Source organism: Trichechus manatus, unplaced genomic scaffold (genome assembly GCF_000243295.1).
Source record: "Trichechus manatus latirostris isolate Lorelei unplaced genomic scaffold, TriManLat1.0 scaffold00025, whole genome shotgun sequence".
Taxonomy (NCBI): domain Eukaryota; kingdom Metazoa; phylum Chordata; class Mammalia; order Sirenia; family Trichechidae; genus Trichechus; species Trichechus manatus.
Genome location: NW_004443961.1, coordinates 6,256,852 through 6,279,687, shown reverse-complemented (window position 1 = coordinate 6,279,687; position 22,836 = coordinate 6,256,852). Strand labels below are relative to the sequence as shown.

The 22,836-nt window shown below is 40.2% G+C and overlaps 1 protein-coding gene across 5 annotated transcripts in view; it reads right to left on the bottom strand.

Annotated features, from left to right (window-relative positions):
- The window catches only part of KDM4C (lysine demethylase 4C), a 392,853-nt gene that overhangs the window by 280,977 nt on the left and 89,040 nt on the right, over window positions 1-22,836 (bottom strand). For 3 of the 5 annotated variants that reach the window (XM_023728605.1, XM_012554717.2, XM_023728606.1), the window contains 3 exons: window positions 17,280-17,329; window positions 6,353-6,456; window positions 1,080-1,217 (listed from right to left, as the gene is read on the bottom strand). In XM_023728605.1, the coding sequence (XP_023584373.1) occupies window positions 1,080-1,217; window positions 6,353-6,456; window positions 17,280-17,329 (292 nt within the window). Of the gene's footprint in view, window positions 1-1,079; window positions 1,218-6,352; window positions 6,457-17,279; window positions 17,330-22,836 lie in introns of those variants that run through there. The other 2 variants (XM_023728608.1, XR_002823590.1) reach the window with 1 other exon arrangement.

The following is a 22,836-nucleotide window of genomic DNA, read 5'->3' as shown; positions in this document are numbered from 1 at the left end:
CATATGTAGGAGGTGCTATCAGAAGGAAGAGTGTAGGTCTCTTCCTTTCTAAATTACCCATAATAAATAGAAATTATTTCTATTTACTCCTGAGTAATAGAAATTACTCCGGGTAGAAAATTCTTCTAATAGCAGGCACTTTCTTTTATTTTAAGAATTCATTCAGATGCTTCCTGGGCTTCGTTTTATGCAATTTTATGCAACTTTCTAACTACACATGTAAATCAACCTTAGAGTTGTCTTCCCTCTAAATATTTCTATCCAAGCTCACCCAATGGTTCCAGATGGGATTTTCACGTAGGAAGAATAATACTCAATTGTACTATGCAGTAGCCAACTTAGCCAAGTTAAGGCTACCTATGTGTATCATTTCCTGCTAAATCTATGCCAATCTTACATACTCTGTAAAACCCATCTTTTCATTTAGAAGCTGCCCTCCATCTGCCAGCACCTTTGCCTGAAGAACCACAGGAAAGGAAGCCACCATCACTTTGAACATGCCCTCTATTTAACGTCGCAGGGAGAAGTAATTAAATTTAATAGAAGTTGTTGCTTGTGAATGAAAATACACAGTATGGGAACTAAATTAAACACACTGGGCAGGAGATGCAAAATTTTATACCAAATTTAACGTGAAAATTTATTTCTTGCTAAAATGTGTTTCACATTACTACTTAAAAGAAACTCACTTCTGTACTTAGGACCATTTTAATCGTTTCTTCTTCTTATCCTCCCTGAACCTCTTGTTGTTACAATTTTACCAGACACTTTCCTCTGTAGATAACTGATTTCTAAGCTGGGAATTGAATTCTAATGGGGAGGGGACCAAGTCTATCCAATATGAAGTCCCGTGAAGCCACTGAAAAACTTGACAGAAAAACAACTGGCAGCCTTAAGAGAGAGAGCAAACATCAGTCACATAAAATCACCTCTCAGGGTAAACTGCTCTGCATTCATCTCAAAACACACACACAACGCCAATGAGGAAAAGAATAAATGCCGCATGTGACCATAAGTTTCTCACTACAATAACCAGGATACACATTTAATTTGTGCTTTATTTTTCAGGCATCACTTACCAATTTAGCAACTTTTCCATAGTCAATCCATCTAACAGTGGCAAAATTTGTAGACTCTGCACAGTTGAAACCGTGATTAAAACCAGCATGGTAGCCATATGGGAAAGTGATCATAAATTCTCCCGCCTCTTGGGTGATCTGCGGAGCAGAAAACAGATAATGTTTTCCAGTTATAAGACTTTCGAAATTGTGAACACAATTAAAAGCATCCCCTGTAAAATATAAAGAAAGAAAGGTCATGACATCAGAGCGCTATAAATATAAAAGAACTTCCCCCAGATCTCTTACTTTGCCCTTTAATAGCGTTTTTCAGGAAACCTTTAAAAAACATTTCTAACAAAGTGTGACTTTCTGGCAATTTAGTTACTCAATCCATAATTAAAGACAGGATGTTGTTGTTGGTGTCGTTGTTAGGTGGTTGTCAAGTCGCAGTAGCCAACTTAGCCAACACAGCAACCTCATGCACAACAGAACAGATTCACTGCCCAGTCCTGCACTAGCCTCACCATAACTGCTATGTTTGAGCCCACTGTTGCAGCCACTGTGTCAAGATCTATCTTGTTGAGGGTCTTCCACTCTTTTGCTGACTCTCTACTTTACCAAGCATGATGTCCTTCTCCAGGGACTGGTCCCTCCTGATAACATGTCCAAAGTACGTGAGACAAAGTCTCGCCAGCCTTGCTTCTAAGTAGCATTCTGCTGTAGTTCTTCCAAGACAGATCTGTTCGTTCATTCTTCTGGCAGCCCATGGTATATTCAATATTCTTCACCAATACCGTAATTCAAATGCATCAATTCTTCTTCAGACTTCTTTATTCATTGTCCAGCTTTCACATGCATATGAGGCGACTGAAAATACCATGTCATGGGTCAGGCGCACCTTAGTCCTCAAAGCGACATCTTTGCTTTTTAACACTTTAAAGAGATCTTTTGCAGCAGATTTGCCTAATGCAATGCATTGTCTGATTTCTTAACTGCTGTTTCCATGGGCACTGACTGTGGATCAAAGTAAAATAAAATTCTTGACAACTTAAATCTTTTCTCAGTTTATCATGACATTGCTTATTGGTCCAGTTGTGAGGATTTTTGTCTTCTTCATGTTGAAATGCAATCCATACTGAAGTCCAAGCTTCACTGCAGCCATTGGCACTTTAATCTTCAGCAGAAAGTGCTTCAAGTCCTCTTCACTTTCAGCAAGCAAGGTTGTGTCATCTTCTGAATTTGGCTTGATTTCTGGCAGTTCCCTGTCTATGTACTGCTGCACATAATTTGCTTATGTTATCATTCTCAGCTGTTCACTCACAGATGTTCAATGTTATGACTTACAAAGATACTGATAATAAAAGGCAATAATGAAAACTAAAAAAAATTGAGGTGTTCGATTTACGTCAGAACCAACTTATGATGAGGCTGTTGGAACAAACCACATAGTAAGTCGCTGACTACCTGTATTATGAATTCTTATCTACTTGATAGTGGATTGGAACCCTGGCTGTGCAATGATTAAGATCTACGGCTGCTAACCAAAAGACTGGCAGTTCAAATCCATTAGCCACTCTTTAGAAACCCTATGGGGCAGTTCTACTTTGTCGTATAGGGTTGTTACGAGTCGGAATCAACTTGACAGCAACAGGTTTGGTTTGGGTTTTTGATACTAGGTTATCACTTTATTAGTCACTTCTTCAAATGACCTAATAAAATCTTTGTTTTCCATTATCTGACCTTAAAACATTTCTAACCTAGCACTCAACAGAGTGAAGACTTTTGCATTTCTAAATGCTTTAGGTTAGTACAAAGTGACACTAAAAAAAAAACACTCATTAGATCTGGGCACTGAAGCAAAATTTATCCCTGATAAATCTTTCTAAAGTATTTAGTAAATGCTATTGGTTCACATCAAGAGCCTATATTCTCTCCTAGTTCTGGTAAGAAAATTAAATAAAATTTAAGAAAACAAAAATTTAAAACCACTTTTCATTGTCCTGGAGCCCTGGTGGCATAGTGGTTAAGAGTTATGGCTGCTAACCAAAAAGGTCGGCGGTTCAAATCCACCAGCCACTCCTGGGGATCCCTATGTTCTACTCTGTTCTATAAGGTTCCTACGAATTGGAATTGACTCGACGGCAATGAGTTTGGTTTTAATGGTCCTACAGACTCAAAAAAGAAGTATTTTATTTTCTTTGAGATTTAATCCACACACAGTAAAATGTCCAAATCATAATGTGCAATTTGCTCCATTCTGACAAATACATATGCACATCCCTACCATGACACAAAACTCATTCATCACCCAGAAAGCTTCCTCATGTCCCTTCCAGTCAACTCCCAGCCCATCCCCAACTCTCAGCCCAGTAACGACCACTGTTCTGATTCCTTTAATGAGTGGTTAGCTTTGCCTGTCCAAGAATTTTATATAAATAAAACCATACAGTATGGCTGTGTACAACATGTTTTTGAGATTTATCTGTGCTGTTTTATGTAATCAGTAGTTCATCCCTCTCCATTGCTGAATATTATTCCATTATATGAATATTCCATGTTTTGTTTATCCATTCACCTTTTGGTGAACATGAGTTGCCAAGTATTTGCTTTTCAGGATAAAAATATGCCTGAGCTGAATAAATTTCTGACACACTATCGATGATTAAGAACTCCTCTAAAATCTAAGAAAATTACAGTTCGCAGAAGTAACATAAAAACAGAAAAGAGGATTATAATAAAATATTCCCCATGAAATGTTATCTAACCCAAGAATTAGATTCCTCCCTCTGCTGATCCACCATAGTAATGGATTTGAATATTCCTTATGGAGAAATATAAATTTCTCACACCATCACCATCTGTATTCTTTGCTTCTCTATCAACTTCTATCCCCCAACACTCCCTGCAATTCTAAGCGATCTGAAATTAAAGCCGGTATTTTATCATCAACTTTCCTGCCATAGTATGTACTCCATATACTCTTATTGGCCTGACTGTAAGTGATCTTAATACTGCATGAACGCTTAAAATATTCCCCCCATCACAACGGACATAAAATGTCTGAAGATCGGATGTCCCAGCCTTCCACACCAATCACGGGGCAAGAAAAAATATAAAGGAACAATATAAACAAATATCTAGCCTGGAGGACTCTCAGAAATAGACTATATACCAGCTCCTCTCCATTTTGTATAAGACCACGTAAGGAAGAGGAATAAGAATCCATCATAATATTAAAAAAAACTCCACAAAGGATTCCACTATCCATCTCTTATGTCAAGAAATTTCCCTTAAACCGAATCTAAAATTAAATCCAAAGTGAGGCCGGGTCTGAAGTAGTGAACTGTAATAGAGGATTCTCTGGTTCATTTCAGCCCTAAGAGTTTGAGAAATGAGTGCGTGAGCGTGTGTGTATGTGTGTAAACCAACAGGAGAAACACTGTGTAAATACAGGTTCCCACGCTGTTATCCAGTGCCATTTTAGTGATGCTAAAATGGTGTGTGAGAGGACATTCTTTACTGACACTTATGAAATCCAGCTCATCCCCTCCCTCACCAGTGACACCCAGCAGGTGCTCTCTGGCAGTGAGCATAGCTCAGCTGTCACATGGTGGCTGAGAAGGGCTCTGCAGTGCTCAGCATGGTCCCAGCTCCGTCACTGTGAGCCACATGAGGACACAGCCTGCTTCTCCCCCTTTCTGGACTCCGTGCTTCTCATTAATTATAACTGTGCTTGGACACTAGGCATTTCTTCCTTGTACTAAACGATAGAACAAAACTCACCTGCTTCTGTTTCTAGCACAACAAAGAGGGCAGGGAGAGGAGAGAGGGGGCTGCCGCCATCAGGGCAAGGAAGCTTCCTTTCCTGCTCTACTGACTCCCACCTACAGTCCTTCCATAGCAAGTCGTCATCCCCAACCTAGGTGTGTATCCTGCATGACACCCACACAGACAGTTTGTGGGAGAACCTACAAGTTCAGGGAGCAAGGATCACATCAGGCACAAGGCCGTTTTCCAAGGAACTTAGAAAGATTCTACTTTGAACAAAGCCTCAAGAAAAAGAAAAAATAAGTGCCACTTTAAGGACCTAAGATTAACAAGAGGTAAAGATTTAGTCATAAGTGAAAAACTTCTAGGGTGGAAAATAGCAGGATTATGGGAAGTAAAGTCAAATAAAAGATGGAAAGGAAAGTAGAACTATTTTTTAATGTTTCTGCAAGTAGCTAAGTACTTAATCCTCCTCCAGCCGAGAGAGGGCTTTTATTTATCTGGTCAAAGCTTTTTTCACTTCAGCTTTTTCACATAAAAATGCTTGTGCTGGGTAATAATTCTGACTCAGTAATTGTCCATGGACACAGAGAAAGAGGGAGCTGGTATGCACTGAGCTTTGCAAAACTTAGTCTGCAGAAATACTCCAAAGAAGCAATATCTGATTATTAAATCATCAGAGAATTTTATCCATAACAAAATCTCAGTTGTAGTATGTCTAAACGTGTTATGAGGTAACACAAAGCCAAACCAAACCTGTCGCCATGAAGTTGACTGCAACTCATAGCAACCCTATAGGACAGAGTAGAACTGCCCCATAGGGTCTCCAAGGCTGTAATCCTTAAACGAGCAGACTGCCACATCTTTCTTCCACAGAGCAACTAGTGGGTTCGAGCTGGCAACCTTTCAGTTAGCAGTCAAGCACTTAACCGCTGCGTCACCAGGGCTCCTTATGAGTCAATATACCAAAAACCAAACCAAACCTGTTGCCCTCGAGTCGATTTCGACTCATAGTGACCCTACAGGACAGAGAAGAACTGCCCAATAGGGTTTCCAAGGAGCAGCTGGTGGATTTGAACTACCTACCTTTTGGTTAGCAGCTGAGCTCTTAACCACTGCACCACTAGGGCTGCTAAGGCAACACAGTGGCCCCATAATCATTGATCCTAACCAACCCAACCGCAGATAGTAACTGCTCTGAATTCTTTTTAAAAATAGATCACATACATATAAATCATGCAGTTCACATAAGACTCAGCCTTTAATGTAGAAGTACTACATTTTCAGTGTTATTATAAGTGAATCGCAATGGCATGAAATCTCTAGCAAATGTATCCAGAAATAAAATTAATTTCAAATTAACATTTCGATAAATAATTGGTATGTTATAAAACATGAATCTGAATTTTTCTGCCCATTTTCTAAAAATCTTACTTGAAATGAAAAACATATTAACCAATGTTAAATATTCATCTTAAATGCAAATCACACACACACAAGATGAATCTGTAATGGTAATATACCTTGTCGAAGGGGATGCCGTACTTCTTCAGCACAGAGGGAGAGATCAACGTCATCTTGTGGCGGAGAAATGCCTCGCACCCTTGCGAGCTACTTGGGAAAAAACCTAAAGAGGAACAGTAAATATAAGCAGCATTGTATCAATCAAGATAAAATTTCACAGAATTTATTTTTAATTCTCATATTATTAGAGGAAGAGTTTTATACAGTATAGACCCATGCCACCAACAAACTAAAATAATGAACGCTGGTACTAAAAATCAGAATTTGGATTCTTTAAAATTAAGCAATGCATATTTACATCCCCAAAGGGTGACCTTCTTTAAAAGAAGATATACCACAGGATTCTTTCCATAGCATTTAAAATTATTAAACTTAAGGAATCAATTTTACTATGATTTTATAACACATCTGAATTCAATCTAGTATCTGCTACAGTCCTGGTGGTACAGTGCTAATCAAAAGGTTGGCGGTTCAAACCCACCAGATGCTCCTCGGGAGAAAGATGTGGCAATCTGCTTCCATAAGGATTACAGCCTAGGAAACCCTATGAGGTGATTCTACTCTGTCCTGTGGGGTTACATGAGTCGGGATCGACTCGACGGCAACAGGTAATATCTGCTAAGAGTCCCTGGGTGGTGCGAACGGTTATCATTGTCAGCTGCTAACCGAAAGGTTGGAGGTTCAAGTCTACCAAATGGTGCCTTGGAAGAAAGGCCTGGAGATCTACTTCTGAAAAAAAATTGGTCATTGAGAACCCTATGGAGCACAGTTCTACTCTGACACACGTGAGGTTGCCATGAGTCGGAATCTGTTTTTTAATATCTGCAAAATGGACAAAATATAGGAAGTGAGGTTTAGGAGAGGTAAGTTTACATTTTAACAGAAGAGTTTCTCATTTTTAGACTCCCTGAAGAGATCATTCTGGAAGCACTTATCCCAATGCCTGGCACCCAGAGGACATACAGTAGTTTCCCATCTTTCATTGTTTCTTTCCGATCAAGTTAGACCTAACTGCTACTAATTTCCAGGATCAACTTCCCAGCCAGCATCACTCAAATGTTTGGAAACCTGCCTCGCCAGCCTGTCCCAGAGAGCTCTTGAGGAGGCACTACGGTGAGGGAGCAAAGCAAGACAGCAGCCCTTTCACTCAACAGAACATTGTGAACCCAACACAGAGATGTTTTCCTCCACCGCTGACTTCAGTCCTACGGTCTAGTGTCTGGGGCAGACACCCACTGACTCAGAGATGTGAGCTAACAGGAAATGAACGAACTTGCCGCCTGCTTTTCACCTTCCTCACTCACATGCTGAAGGGAGTGGAGAAGTAAGAGGGGAAAGAAGAGAAGGATGGGACAGACAAAGGAGACGCACAGGGAGAAGAGGGAAAGGAAACAGAAGGCACTGGAAAACCTGTGTGGAGCCTATGCAGAAGCATGATGCATTCACCTCCTCCACAGCCAAATGAAGGCAACGCTGCTGGAAATGTTGCTCATCTACCTCCATGGCTCACTGCACCCACATAACTTGAGAGTCTGACCGATTTGAGGAAAGAATTTTAACCTAATAGGATGGCATCGTGTTGCAGGGATATTTTTAAAGTAAATAGGCCTTTATTGACATCACCGTGAGGCCACAGGTAATCAAAAGGAAACCAATCAACAGCCAGGAAAAAGCCATTAGGGAATAAGGAATGACCTGCAAAAACAAGTCTTTCTGCTTAAGCATCTGCATCTGGATTTAAAAAAGGGGAATGGGAATACAGAAAAGTGAATGTCAATGGAAACACCAGATTCTACAATGCTAACAGGAAGAAAAGGGATAAGTTTGCCCTATGTGGTCATTTGATGCCGTCCTCTGTTTATCATAATATTCACAGCACATAAATACAGAATCAAACGCTACGCCAAATAAGCAACCCCATGAACGAGCACAGATGTTAGTGGACAGAGAGAAAGTACCACATTAATGTAAGTTCCAAGTCCTACACCGAGAGAGTAGGACCGCAGCTGGGCATCCCCACACTCACAACCTGTGGAAACATCTTAATAATACAATTCAAATGGATCTATCAAACTTTTCAAATCTGCAACTTTGTGCAGCACTAAATGAATTAAGTTCTCAATTAGAATCAATGAAGAAAGAAGACTCTATTTAATTTTCTTTTGATATGGATTTGTAATCAGGACCCGAACAATGTGGTGGCTGGTCATAAGTTAATTTAAATTGGAAAACCACTGAAGGAAGGTAATTTGCAGTATATTAAGGACTTCATATTGGTTCAGAATCTATATTTACAACAGGCTATCAGAATTATATTCTACATCACCCTGGAAAACACATCATAAACAGCACAAATTATATACAGAGAAGTGTCTGAAAATGAATTTAATTCAAAATACCTGCAGAAGTGCACAGCTCATACTTACCTCACTCCATAGTACATCAAAAGTATCTTATTCAACATATAAGCAAGCAAATAAAACCAAATTACCATTAGATGCAGAATATGATAATATTTTAAATGACTTCAAACAATCCCAGCCAAAGAACTATTAGTGTCTTTCATAATAAAAAATTTTTTTTTTGAAAATTGCCATCGAGTGGATTCCAACTCATAGTGACCTTACTGGACACAGCAGAACTACCCCATAGGGTTTCCAAGGCTGTTGTCTTTACATGAGCAGACTGCCACATCTTTCTCCTGCGGAGCAGGGGCTGAATTCAAACCACTGACCTTTTGGTTAGCAGCCAAGCTCTTAACCACTGTGCCACCAAGGCTCTTTTCTTTCATACTAAATGAAAAAAACAGTTTTGGAGTCACCTATATGAAAGGCAATCAGCTCTCATTGAAAAGAGCTTTTAACTAAAAATTCCACTTAAAACTATCAGTTTCTCAAGAGTGTGCAAATGAATTCATCATATGGGAATCATGTTTGTATATTCGAATATCTATTTTATCTATGTTCTTTTTTAATTTAATTTTTAAATAACTTATTCAGGAGAATTTTCTCTGAAAGTCATCATATTTGAATGTTACTACTGTATCTAACAGTCATCCATAAGGCTTTCCAGTTGGGCAGGCCACACACACCAATGACAAAGTTCAGTCTCCCACAATCCTGAGATCAAGAAGATGGGATAAAGAAAAATTCTGCACTGAAGTAGAATACAGTGGAGGTGATGGCAGCTAGCAGCCCGCTGTCATACCTCACGTGTGCCCAGCGGGCACCAGGTAATGGCCCCTGTGGAAAAGAACACACAGGATAAGCCTGGCACACCTTTCTGTAGCATCTACCTGTCATCGTGTTAAATCACCTGGGTCATTTTTAAAAAACAACAAACATGTTACTCAGGGAGCAAAAGACAACCTCTGCACAGAGCAGGTTGGGGTGGGGACTTCAGTCTGCTCTCCTACAGGGAAATTTTGGTGGAAGCGTTTGAGAAGCAGCCTGCTATGGGTGAAAACGAAGCTATGGGACTTTACATAAATGATGGCCAGTCCTACGGGCACTTAACAAACAAGCTTACTTGAGCGCTAGCTTCCCTCTTTCCTTTAATGCTCACAACAAACGCACACTCCTTCATTGATAATAAATAGCACAGGTAAATTTTAGACCTAAGTCCTAACAGTCTGAAGCCTGTGTTCTTCCAACTTCATCTTGTCCACACGAACAACAGAACAAATGAGGGTAACACTGGTTAAGAACTTGGAGTTTAGCCTAACAGAGACATGTGCTCTAATCACAGCTCTAATGCTCACCTAGCATTGACTAACTAGTCTCATAACTTCTCAGTACCTCACCTTCCTCATCTGTAAAACTGGGATACTATTCATACCCAGAGCCCTAGTGGCACTAGTAGTTAAGAGCTATGGCTGCTAACCAAAAGGATGGCAATTCGAATTTACCAGCAGCTCCTTGGAAACCCTATGGAGCAGTTCTACTCTGTCCTATAGGGTTGCTACGAGTTGGACTCGACTCAATGCCAACAGGTTTGGTTTTTTTGGTTCAGTCATACCTATCCCATTGGGTCCCTATGGGATAATGAGATAATGCCTATAAAACTTAGCAGGATACCCAGCACATAGTAACAGTCAGTAAATATCAGCTCTTACTATGCCAACTACTCATTTCCACCATATTGGCTCTTGTCACCATGTTGTTTAAATGAATCTTCCACCTCCACCACGGCTGCAGCCTAGCAGGGATGGTGGGTCACAGTACTGGGAGACCAAGAGAGCAGACTGAGGAATTGCCATAGGTGCTCAGCAGTAACCAACCCAGCTCATTCGTGGGTCTCATGACAGTTCTGCTCACAAACAACTCATTCAACCCCACAAAAGAGTTCTAACAGCCAAGCACAACTTGGGTTTTAACCATATTGAGTCATTCTTTATTTTGTATTCACCTGCAAATTCTTCCATCTTTTCCCTCACTCTGTTTTAAAATTAAAGATTAAATTTCTGGAATCTAAATGACTCACAAAAGGGCTTCAAAGTAAAAATCCTATAAAACTAAAAGACCAGATAGTAAGAAATATTAGTTATTTCACAATCCAAGCTATGGACAGCGGTAGGGCCAGCCACTCCACACCTATTCCCCCCAGATACTAACTCTTCTCTCTCCCCCCAGTAACACACCAAGGTTTCTATGACAGGTAGAGCAATGAGCTTCCAGTGAAAAAGCACCTGTTATTAAGGTAGAAAAACTGAAAGAACAATTCGGGGAAAAACAAAACAAAACAAAACATGTCTCTATAAAATCACTCAAACGTGGAGTTTTGTTGTTGTTAGGTGTCACCAAGCGGATTCTGACTCATAGCACACTACAGGACAGAGAGAACTGCCCTATAGGGTTTTCTAGGCTGTCATCTTTACGAGAGAAGAACACCAGGTCTTTCTCCTGCAGAGCCACTAGCTGGGTTCAAACTGCCCACCTTTTGGTTAGCAGCCAAACACTTAACCATTTGCACCACCAAGGCTCCTTCAAATGTTAAGTATTAATACATAAATCTATTTTAAATAAACATTCAACAATCAAAACAAACTGCAATATTGTATAGGATCCATGGAGCAAAATCGTTTATTTATTGCAAGAAACGATGATTCTAGTGGTTACAGCACCCAAGAGGAAGGAGAAGAGCAAAACTATGAAGTTATATCAGGCTACTCCGTAACTTGATTTTGAGGGTGAGCAGCTCCTTTATACTATCTACAAAGATAGCACACTGCTAGTTGCCAATTCCTTACTACAGTAAAGTCAACTACCCTTTATTTCTCTTTTTTAAGGTATTAAACAGAGGCAGGAAAGCAAAGATGGTCTCTGTAACCATGCATCCAATCCAAACAGCATGTTAGAGGGATCAAAGGCAGGCGTGATAAAGAGCTTGTACTCCAGTGACCCAGAAGAGTCCACGGTAACCTTTGCTAAGCCTGTCAAAGCACCGCAGGAAGTTATGCAGCACAGAGGAATACAGGACTCCATCAGCCCTCTCAAAGATCAGGTGCTAGGACCCCCAAATTTCACATTCCAAGGAATGGAGAGCTGTCCTGGATCCAGTGTGAAGCGATCACTACATAAATCTAAAAAGCAGTATTCTAAGTGAAAGAAGCCAGACACGAAATTCTACATAGTCTATGATTCTACTTACATAACATTCTAGAAAGGCAAAACTATAAGGATGGAAATCAAATTAATGGCTGCAAGAGGCTGGGAGGGGATTAGTTACAGAGAGGCACAAGGCAATGTTCTGAAGGTGACGAAATGTTCTGTATCTCCGTAAGGGTGGTGGCTGCACCACTGTGTACAGTTCTCAAAACTCACTGAACTGTACACTTAATGCGGGTGAGTGTTACTGTAAATAAATTTTAACCCACTGCCATCGAGTCAATTCCGACTCATAGCGACCCTATAGGACAGAAAAGAACTGCTCCATAGGGCTTCCAAGGCTGTAATCTTCACAGGAGCAGAATGTCAGCTTTTTTCTCCGGTGGAGTTGTTGGTGGGTTCAAACAGCCGATCTTTCAGTTAGCAGCCAGGTGCTTAACCACTGCGTCACCAGGGCTCCTTGAAATAAATTCTACCTCAATAAATTTGACCCCAAAAATCATTAAATCTTTTAAAATTGTTTTAAAATACAGAAGGGTTCTTAAAAAAAAAAAAAAAAAAAGGAAAAGGTGTGCTCTTTCCTTCAAGTGAAAAGGTCTCTACATTGTCAACTGGCTTACTTTTTATAACATATTAGCTATAAGTAAGGAACTGTTTTCAAATTCCAATCTCATATGACTCAAACATAAGCACATGCTGTTACTATTAAATCCCCCAAAAGTTTCAGCCTTAGGAAAAAAATTTAAAAATCAAAGTTCAGTGACATTTTCTATGGGTATACAAACACTAGTCTGGAGAAGCTGAAATCAGTTACTAACCATTAGGAAAAGAAGGAAGGAATAGAAGAAGAAAGAAGGAAGGAAGGAGAAAACAGACATGCAGAATACACTCCCACACTAGCAACAGATTACGATTAAGACGATTTCATTTGAATAAACTGGGATTTGCTCAAGTAAGTTTTGACAGTTTTTAGAATTGTTATGGATTGAACTGAGTCCCCCAAAAACACATGTTGTAAATCCTAATCTCTATGTGTGTGATTATAATCCCATTTGGGAATGGGCTGTCTTTGTTATGTTAATGAGACAGGATTACTGTAGAGTGTATTTTGAGTCAATCTCTTTTGAGATATAAAAGAGATTAAATGGAAGCTAGCAAGCAGAGATGGGGGAAGAGAGATGCCAAGCCACATGAAGATCACCCAGGAGCAGAGGCTCAGAAGAGACAAAGACCTTCCTCCAGAGCCAACAGAGAGAGAAAGCCTTCCCATAGAGCCGCCACCCTGAATTCAGACTTCTAGCCTCCTAAACCATGAGAAAATAAAATTGTTTGTTAAAGCCACTCACTTCTGGCATTTGTTATAGCAGCACTAGATAACTAAGACAATAATGGTGTTTTGCGATATTTATGTGACTGACATGAGGCTTCAAAAATATAGCAATCATACCTACAAATGCTAAGGAAAAGAACATAGAATAAAGGTATGGAAGAATTGCTTCTGTGAGAAATAGTTTTAGAAATAGATGTGTTGATTTACACATGAAATTTCTTAGCAAGCTCATTCATGAAAAGAACTTATGAGCTGCCCTAAATTGTGAGGAATCTGGTAACTGTTATATCCCTACTTGAGAAGCCAACATTGGAGGTTACTTGAGGTGATTAGTTGGCCTCGCTATGCTTTATCATCCAAGGAGTGGTTACACAGAATCAAGAAGAAAATTATCAATTCCCAAGCTTCACTCTGCCCTGTTGCTGTTAGCCACCATCAATTCATGGTGATCCTGAGCACAACAGAACAAAGCTATGCCCAGTCCTGTGCCATCCCCGTGATCAGCTGCATATGGGACAACTGTAATCCACAGGGTTTTCACTGGCTGATTTTTGGAAGTAGATCGCCAGGCCTTTCTTCCTAGTCTGTCTTAGTCTGGAACCTCCACTGAAACTTTTTCAGCATCATAGCAACCCACAAGCCTCCAATGACAGACAGATGGTGGCTGTGCATGAGGTGCACTGGCCAAGAATAGAACCCAGGTCTCCCACACGAAGGTGAGAATTCTACCCCTGAACCACCACGGCCCTCACAGCATGACATATCAGGCCCTTCCTAACGTGGCCCCATCCTTTCTCTCCAGCTTTGTCAAGATTAAAAAACCAAACCCATTGCCGTTGAGTCAATTCTGATTCACAGTGACCCTAGAGGCTACAGTAGAACTGCCCCATAGGGTTTTCTTAGCTGTAATCTGTACCGAAGCAGACTGTCAGATCTTTCTCCTGCAGAGCTGCTGGTGGGTTTGAACTGTCAGGCCTTTCAGTTAGCAGCTGAGCACTGAACCGCTGCACCAGAGCTCCACTGCACCACCAAGGCTCCTTTGTCAAGATTACTGGGCACTGAATACACAGACACACAACCGCTTAAAAGAATGAACTAAATTCACTCCCCAAAACAATCGTTCTTCAGTCCCACCTTGCTGAAAATACTGCTTTGATAAGGCAGCAAAACTGCGACACGTTGTAAGTAAAGATCTAGAAGAATCACCTCACTCCTGCCTTACCGTCATTTTAAATGAGATTCCCACCAATCCTTCAACTTCCAAAATAGGCTGCACAGAGTCCTCAGTCAATATTCTTTCCCAGGAACCCAAAATTTTCACCAAAGTAAATCATCTTCCATTTTTCTTTTAACATTAGCATTTGATTCACAATAAGGGACAAACAGAATATCGTCTTTCCCAATCTAATCCATATACTGCTTAACTTAATAGAACAGCAAAGATATTGTCTCATTTCAGAACAGATGAGATTTAGACATTTTAAAAACTGAAAGTCTTCTCAACTGCCACTCATGATTTAGCATTATACCACTACTGTCCTCTATACTTCCCATTCAATTCTATCAAGCCAAAAATTAGAAAGAATGCAACGCCATTACAGACAAGCATAACAAACTGAAAAACTGCAACAATTCCCATGAGATTTTTTCATTACATTATGCCCACATTAAGTTGAAAAAAAAAACTGTATAAATGAGAAAGCAGCTGAAGGGCAAAAATCAAACTGCTGGCTTTATGAGATGCAGGCCTGATGTCTTTCAGATAAAGTATTTGTAGGTGCCACAGTCAATCAAGATTTCAATAGAAACCGCAAGTGAAAGCGTTCATGCATAAAAGGCAAGTGTAATAATTATGATGTGCAGACAAGAGAATGGAAAATATCCAAGCCTGCTTTTAATTTTATGTATCAAGTGCAGCCTTGACCTAGACGTTCTATAATGCTTCATCACACTTACTGTGCTATTTTATCATTTTAATTATTTAGCAGAATTCAATTAATTTGGCAGGCAACTGGTCAATGGAAGCAAATCCTCCACTATCTTGTAAGATCTTTTCCCTGTTTCACGTCTCAAAATGATGCTGCAAAACAGTTTGTAGTAAACACGAAATTGAGTTTAAAGTTCCGGTTCAGCTTTCAAATTTATTAACTTCTTACTGATTAAATCAATTTTAAAGAGAGTTTACATCACAAGTTTTAGTGTGTTGCTCAACACTGTAAAAATTTACACTGGCTTAATTTTAAAAGTTCTCTGGTGGTGAAGTTAGTAGGACATGGTGAAATAATTATTACTGAAAAGACGAGAGTTCAGCATACAGTTTTAGCCCAAAGTTCATCACCCATGTATGTAAGAATTAAGGTAATCATTGCTGTTGTAATCTATTATCCAGAACCAGGGCTCATCCGCCTTCACATTCATGAAAATAGTCCCGAACAAAGTTCAAAATTACAATTACATCACTATTATTATTATAATGTATTACCATTATAAAAATACTGGTGCTTTATAGTTATCAGCCTGCCAACAATGCTTCTTACATATGTGACACTGTAACTCTTCCCTCTAATACTCTTCCATAATTTGGAGGAAAGTAACTTTTAGATGCCATTAACAATTTCTGCATATCGAATGGGAGGACAAAGCTGCTCAGCTAATAGAAGGAAAGAGGCCCCTGGGCAGTGCAAATCTACTTCCCTGAAGATTATAGCCAAGGAAACCCTATGGAGCACTTCTACTTTGTAGCATGTAGGGTTACCATGAATTGGAGTTGACTCGACAGCAACGGGCTTTGGGTTTTAGTAATAGAAGGCAACCTAACATACCAACCAAACTTAGATCAGCACCTAACTACAAGGCCACTGCTCACAGAGGATTCGAACCTGGACACGTGCAGAATGTCTTGCTCTTTAGTTGTCACTCAAATGAAACTGCACATTCCCCAGAAATTAAGTCACCACCAGCCTACTTCTTCCTTGGGAATGATGGCTAGCAAAACAGAAGATGAGGTCGACAAGCACTGAGCCTGATTCTCCTCCCATGTTTAAGCAGATGGCGCAAGGCTGCCTGGTGCATCTTTAAGAAAGAGGAGGAAGGAGGAAGACACAGCAGGTCTAGTCTGGAACAAAGTGAAACTATCAACAGAACTTCCAGAAGAATCCTTCAATTTAGTCCTTCTGAAGATAGCAAAAACCAAACCAAACCCATTGTCGTCAAGTCCTTTCCAACTCATAGCGACCCTTTAGGACAGAGTAGAACTGTCCCACAGGGTTTCCAAGGCTCTAATCTTTACGGAAGCAGACTGCCACATCTTTCTCCCACAGAGTGGCTGGTGGTTCAGATTACTGACCTTTCGGTTAGCAACCGAGCATTTAACCACTGCACCACCAGGGCTCCCTCTCTGAAGATGGACAAAGCCAAAAAAAATTAAAGTTCCAATAGAGCATTTAATTTTGCCAGTCCAAGAAGGCAAGCAATCATCTGTGCCCAGTTATCCAGTGACCATCCCCTTCCTATTTCCAAAAGAGCACCGCCAAGCCCAGGGGGCACAGAGGAACTGGGAGCCAGCAGGTGATTTAACACCTCTCTTTAAGGAAATGACACAGCAACATGAAAAGTAGCCCTAGAAAGCCTGAGACTCCGCAATCATACTCTTAGGAATTCATCTGAAGGCCGCAACTTACAAGAAGGGAAAAGATTACGGGGACAATGATGCTGACTACATTACACAAAAGAGAAAAAACCTGACAACAACCGAAACAGGTCAAGCAATCCCTTGATGAAATACTAAGCAGCCAACTAAAATAACCATGAAGATTAGGCAACAAGGGAAAACATTCACAAATTAAAGCGAAAAAATTAAAATTGTTCAATTAGAGAAACATTTAAAAGTCAATAGCTTGAAAAGACAAAAATTAACAGACTGTCTACACTGTGAAATGCCTCAAAAAACAAAGAACCTATCTAGATAAGAAACACTGAAAGCACGTTTACCTTGAGCTAGTCTTTCAAGCCGTTTTCCATGCTCCGGAGGTATAGCATACCTAAAATTGTAAACATACATAAAAATTTTAGGTTGATAATTTTTCAGCTATTATCCTAAGGACATCTATTCCTAAATAATGTCACATAAGAAAATTTCCAACTACAAACTCCACTTAGATGAACAAAGTAGAAATTAGATAAACAATCACAGAGTCATATCCTTTAGACATGACAGAAGGTAAAAAAAAAAAAAAAAAGCTTTAGAAATTGCCTATTTCAGTGTCCCAGCTCACGCTCCCAACCACATTTTACAGATGAGAGAACAAAGGCCCAAGGTCAGTAAACCATTCTAGCCAGGAGAGAGTAGCTAGCCATAGTGAAGAGACTAGAACCTTTCTTCCCCAATATCATGGTATCCAAGTCTCCTGGGATATTTCTGGTATATGGTTTTTTGTTTTTTTTTTATTTTGTCATTTGTTAGTTTTGGCTATTATTTTTTAAGAACAGGGGGGTTTTGTTTGTTTTAACATTTAAGATGTTTTTATTGACAAGTAAAACAGAATGCAAAGTTATTATACCATCATTTATTTCTCCACTGTAATTTTCACAGAGTTTAAATAATTATCAGCCTGAAACAGGCAGTGTTTATTTATTCCATGATTATGTGACTTAAACTCTTGATTTTAGGTAAAAATTTTCACCCTTGAAGAACAGAAACAATTATTTCTAGTTCCTGATGTTTATAAATGTAATTGGAATTTTTTTACTGTAAACTTCCTAACGAATTTTAAAACTGTTGTTGTTGTTGTTACGTGCCATCAAGTCAATTCTGACTCATAGTGACCCTATGTACAACAGAACAAAACAATGCCCTGTCCTGCGCCATCCTTACAATCGTTGTTATGCTTGAGCCTATTGTTGCAGCCGCTGTGTTAATCCATCTTGTTGAGGGTCTTCCTCTTTTTCAATGACCCTCTACCCTACCAAGCATGATGTCCTTCTCCAGGGACTGGTCCCTCCTAATAACATGTCCAAAGTACGTGAGATGAAGTCTTGCCATCCTCGCTTCCAAGGAGCACTCTGGCTGTACTTCTTCCAAGACAGACTTGCTCGTTCTTCTGCCAGTCCATGGTACATTCAGTATTCTTTGCCAACACCGTAATTCAAAGGCATCAATTCTTCTTCAGTCTTCCATATTCATTCTTCAGCTTTCACATGCATTTAAGGCAACTGAAAACACCATGGCTTGGGTCAGGCGCACCTAAGTCCTTAAAGTGACATCTTTGCTTTCAAATGCTTTAAAGCAGTCTTTTGCAGCAGATTTGCCCAATGCAATGCGTCTTTTGATTTCTTGACTGCTGCTTCCGTGGGCATTGATTGTGAATCCAAGTAAAATGAAATCCTTGACAACTTCAATCTTTTCTCTGTTTTTCATGACATTGCTTATTGGTTCAGTTGTGAGGATTTTTGTTTTTGTTGAGGTGTAATCCATACTGAAGGCTGTAGTCTTCAATTTTGAAACTATGATCTCATAATATTCTATACGAGCACTAAATTTTATGGTCATTCTTAATGAGGATATATAAGGATCTGGATAAAATTTAAGCGATCATTTTCATGCTTTAAGTAAAAACAATGTTATTTTTAAAGAACTGCATTTACTATATTTGCAAGTTCAGTATATATTAAGTAGAAGTTACTTTTTACTAAAATAACTTATCTAATTTTACTTAACATCACACTTGGTTCCATTTAGTGGCACTGATAACATATGCAAAACTTAATTGGAGCCGATGTAACTAGGCAATTCACTAAAAGAAAATTCAACCGTATATCCATTCCTTAAAGCACTGTTAATGAAATTATTCCAACTGAATTGAGGAGATTGAATTTTAGCATAACTAAATGATAGTCATCCAATGCATATTTATGGCCACTTCTTACCAGTTTTTGAGCCCTAGTTTACATCACCAAATATATCCAGAAAAAAAATATAGCATATGTATATATATGCCACATGGTCAAGAGGGTCACCTCATAATACACCCACATGCATGTACCTGGAGTACATACGCACACGTGCACGCATGCACCCACGCACATAGTAGGTACATGCCTGCCCACAGAGAGTTGGACGTGGATGGAGATATTTAAATATATGGATTTGTTTTTTTCTGAAAACTTAGCATTAAAGTTAACATTCGTCTAAAGTTCAACCATTTATTCACAGAAAACTCAAGTCTGTTCATCTGCAAAAGGGAAGAGGGAAAGGTAAGCCAACATGGTTCTACGCCAACTCTGACCCTCATTTACTCCTTTTAGGATCTGAACCATCCAGGTTCAACCCTCTCACAGCTCCCCACCCTGATGGCCCTCAGTTAATCCTGTGTTATGCTAAATAACACTTACATCATATGCTAACATCTTTTATAGCATAGGGCAGATGAATCGCAGTTCACACAGCTAAGCAGTATGTACGAGAGGAAGGATGCAGGGAGAAGAACGTGAACGTGGGAAATGGGAAAATGGGAAGAAATGGTAAGTAGTGATGTAAGCAGACATCTTATTTCCTAAGTACAGGGTCAGTCCAGCAGACTCAGAGTCAGTTGCTGCCAGCCTCAACTTCCTGACCCAATTAAATGTCTACTTCCATCAAAGTCTTCTCTCTCCCAGGACTCCACACTTTTAGCATGGTCTCCCCGTTTTGCCTTGCCTTCTCTTCATTCTCCACAGGCGTTTCCTAGCGCTGTAATGCACAGAAAATCCATGGGCTGTGAAGGACAAACGGTGCTCAAGGTAGATGGGTGGGCTTAGGGCTCCTGATTTCTACTTAAAAGGCATGTGAGAAAAAGGGAAAATCTAATTTCCCAATAAAATTGTCCTAAAAACTTATCTCCATGCATGTGGCAGCAAGCACAGAAAAATATCATCTAATTCTTCTACAAAAAGGAAAAAAAGGAATAATAAATACAACTCAACCCACAAAAGGTTTCCACTTCACAAGAATATGTTAATACTCTTGATCTAAAATATTTTTAACAATCACTATAAGCCACTGTCAGATCACAGCTGAAACAAAATGCCCTGAATGAGAGCAAGCAACAGGAAAAAAAACCCTTTAAAAACCCTGAATAGCTGGCATGCTTTTAGGAAGCCTGCAATCTTGTTGCTCTGATAGCATTCCAATGCTTTTGTTAATTTCACTTTAGTACACTATGAGCTCATGGATAGCAGTCCCTGGGTGGTGCAAATAGTTAAGCACTCTACTCCTAGCCAAAGGGTTGGCAGTTCAAACTCACCCAGTGGCACCTCAGAAGACAGGCCTGGCGATCTGCTTCCATAGGTCACAGCTCTGAAAACCTATGGAGCTGCTCTACTCTGCACACGAGTCGGAATCAACTCAACAGCAACAACCTCACAGATGCAATTCTCAACAATTTCTTTAGAAATAATACCTTAATAGTACTTACTGCCTACCTGCCTAGCCCCTGGCCTTTTCCCATCAGCATTTAGACATGATCATCTCTCTTGCCTTAAAAAACCTTCTCTGAGACCCTGCTCCTGCTGCCACCCATCCACTCTGGTTCTTCTCCAACACACTTGGTCTTCTCCACAGTCTGGGTTCCCATTCACTGTCACGCCCACTGCAATCTGGATCCTGTTTCTACCACTCTCAATAAAACTGCTTATACAAAGGCTACCGCACTGTTTAGTCCTTACCTACCTTGGCTTCTCTGGAATTTTTGACTAGTTCCTCGAAATAATCCCTTCCCTTGGGTTTCATGATCCAACTCATTCCCAGTAGTTCTTCCGCCTTCTGCTCTTGCGAAACCTAATACTGAGGTTCCTCTGGGCTCCATGTGTGGTGCTGCCACACTTCCCTGAGAGAATCTCCTTCCCCCAGGCTTCAACATCATTCATGTGCTTTACAGGAGAAGCTAGTCTGGCGAGAATACGATGGAGGATTAAGCTTTGGATACTTTGAGGACCTCCAAGCGGCATCGTTCCATAGCTGGTTGGATTTAGAGGTTCAGAACTCAAGAAAGACGTGTGGAATAGAGTTCCCCATCTCAGCACATGGCACCCCCATCCACCTAACTCCCAAGAATTGTTGCAGTTATCTGTGGCTGCATTTCACATACCTAATCAATCCCTAAATTTCATGCGTTCTACCTTTTACCTGTTCACGAGAGAGCCGGTGAATCTGCCTACATCTCTCTCCCCACTGCCATCTCTTGGTCCAGGCTATTTCTTCAAATCTCACCAACCTTCCAACCCCTGCCCAGAGTCCACCTCCTTGTGAAGCTTTCTCTGCCCGTTATAAATTTTAGCAATCTCACCCCTTTTTTTCCTTCCGGACTCTATCTATATTTTTCATGTAGTATTAATTATCTACTACTTTTCATGGTTAGCTGATATTTGATGTGCATAAATCATTTATGCCTCAATAAGAGTTTGAGTTCTGTGAGGGGGAGAATGTGCATAACAACCTAGAAATTTTCACATAAATTATCTCATTTAGCCTACCTTGTATAGCAAGTTTTGAATGACAGGCAGGCACTCAAATATGTGCCACAGTTACTCAGTGATGTACATAAATCTTTGAGGGTATGGAATGTGCTTCACATTTCTTTGCATCCTCTGAAAACCACCAAAATACACCCTCAAGTACATAACAGTTGGTTGAAATTAATAATTATTCATTTAACTTTTAGGATAGTGTCTTCGTTTCAGATATAATGAAACTGCTAACGTTAAAAAAACTCTGAATCACTTGTATAAATACGAATACACTAGTGAGATATTCATAGGATAATTTTTTTTAAACCAAAGTCTTTTATCAGTTAAAAAAAAAATTTAATGATCTATTTTGAAGGCCACGGAAAATAATAAACCCTTCTCAGTACATGTTTGAGTGGTTTACTGAAAAAATTGACCTAAAATGGTGTTAGTCTGGTGATTGCAATATAAACACTATCTCGAACTGAAAAGTCAGGCTCACATTTCAAACTGTAGGAGGTAAAGCTACAGTTTCCAAAATGTACTAGATCCATTTCTCTGTTTCAGGTTTTCTCCCCTGGAACTAGACCTCTTTGGACTTCTTTCTGCGCATCTACCTGTTTGCCAGCACTGCTCAAAGGGTAGCTTCTGTTCTGAGACCACTCCCTCAAGATTTCCCTGGCTTCTGCTGGGGCCCTAGGCAGTCACTAACGTGCTAAGAACGAATGGTCTCAGTGCCCCCTGCTGCCCAGACCTCTGTGACTGTGTTGTTGCTCTCACTAAATGGTGCTGGTGCCCCCTGCTGGACCAGGTCAGTCCACCCTGTGACACTCACCCTGACGTCCAGGGCCGCAGAGGGGAGAACCTTCCCAGGTCCACGCCCTCCTCACACAGGTCATTCCTAAAACAGGGCTGGCCTCTGCTCCCCGCCCCTGCCGAGGCTGTGTGTACAATAGTGCCTTTCTCCTCTGTTTTTGTTTCTGCTTGCTGTCACGGTTTTGCTCACAGTTGTCCCAGCTAAAGAATCAAGCCCAAGTCCCCAAGGACAACTTTCTGACGGACAACT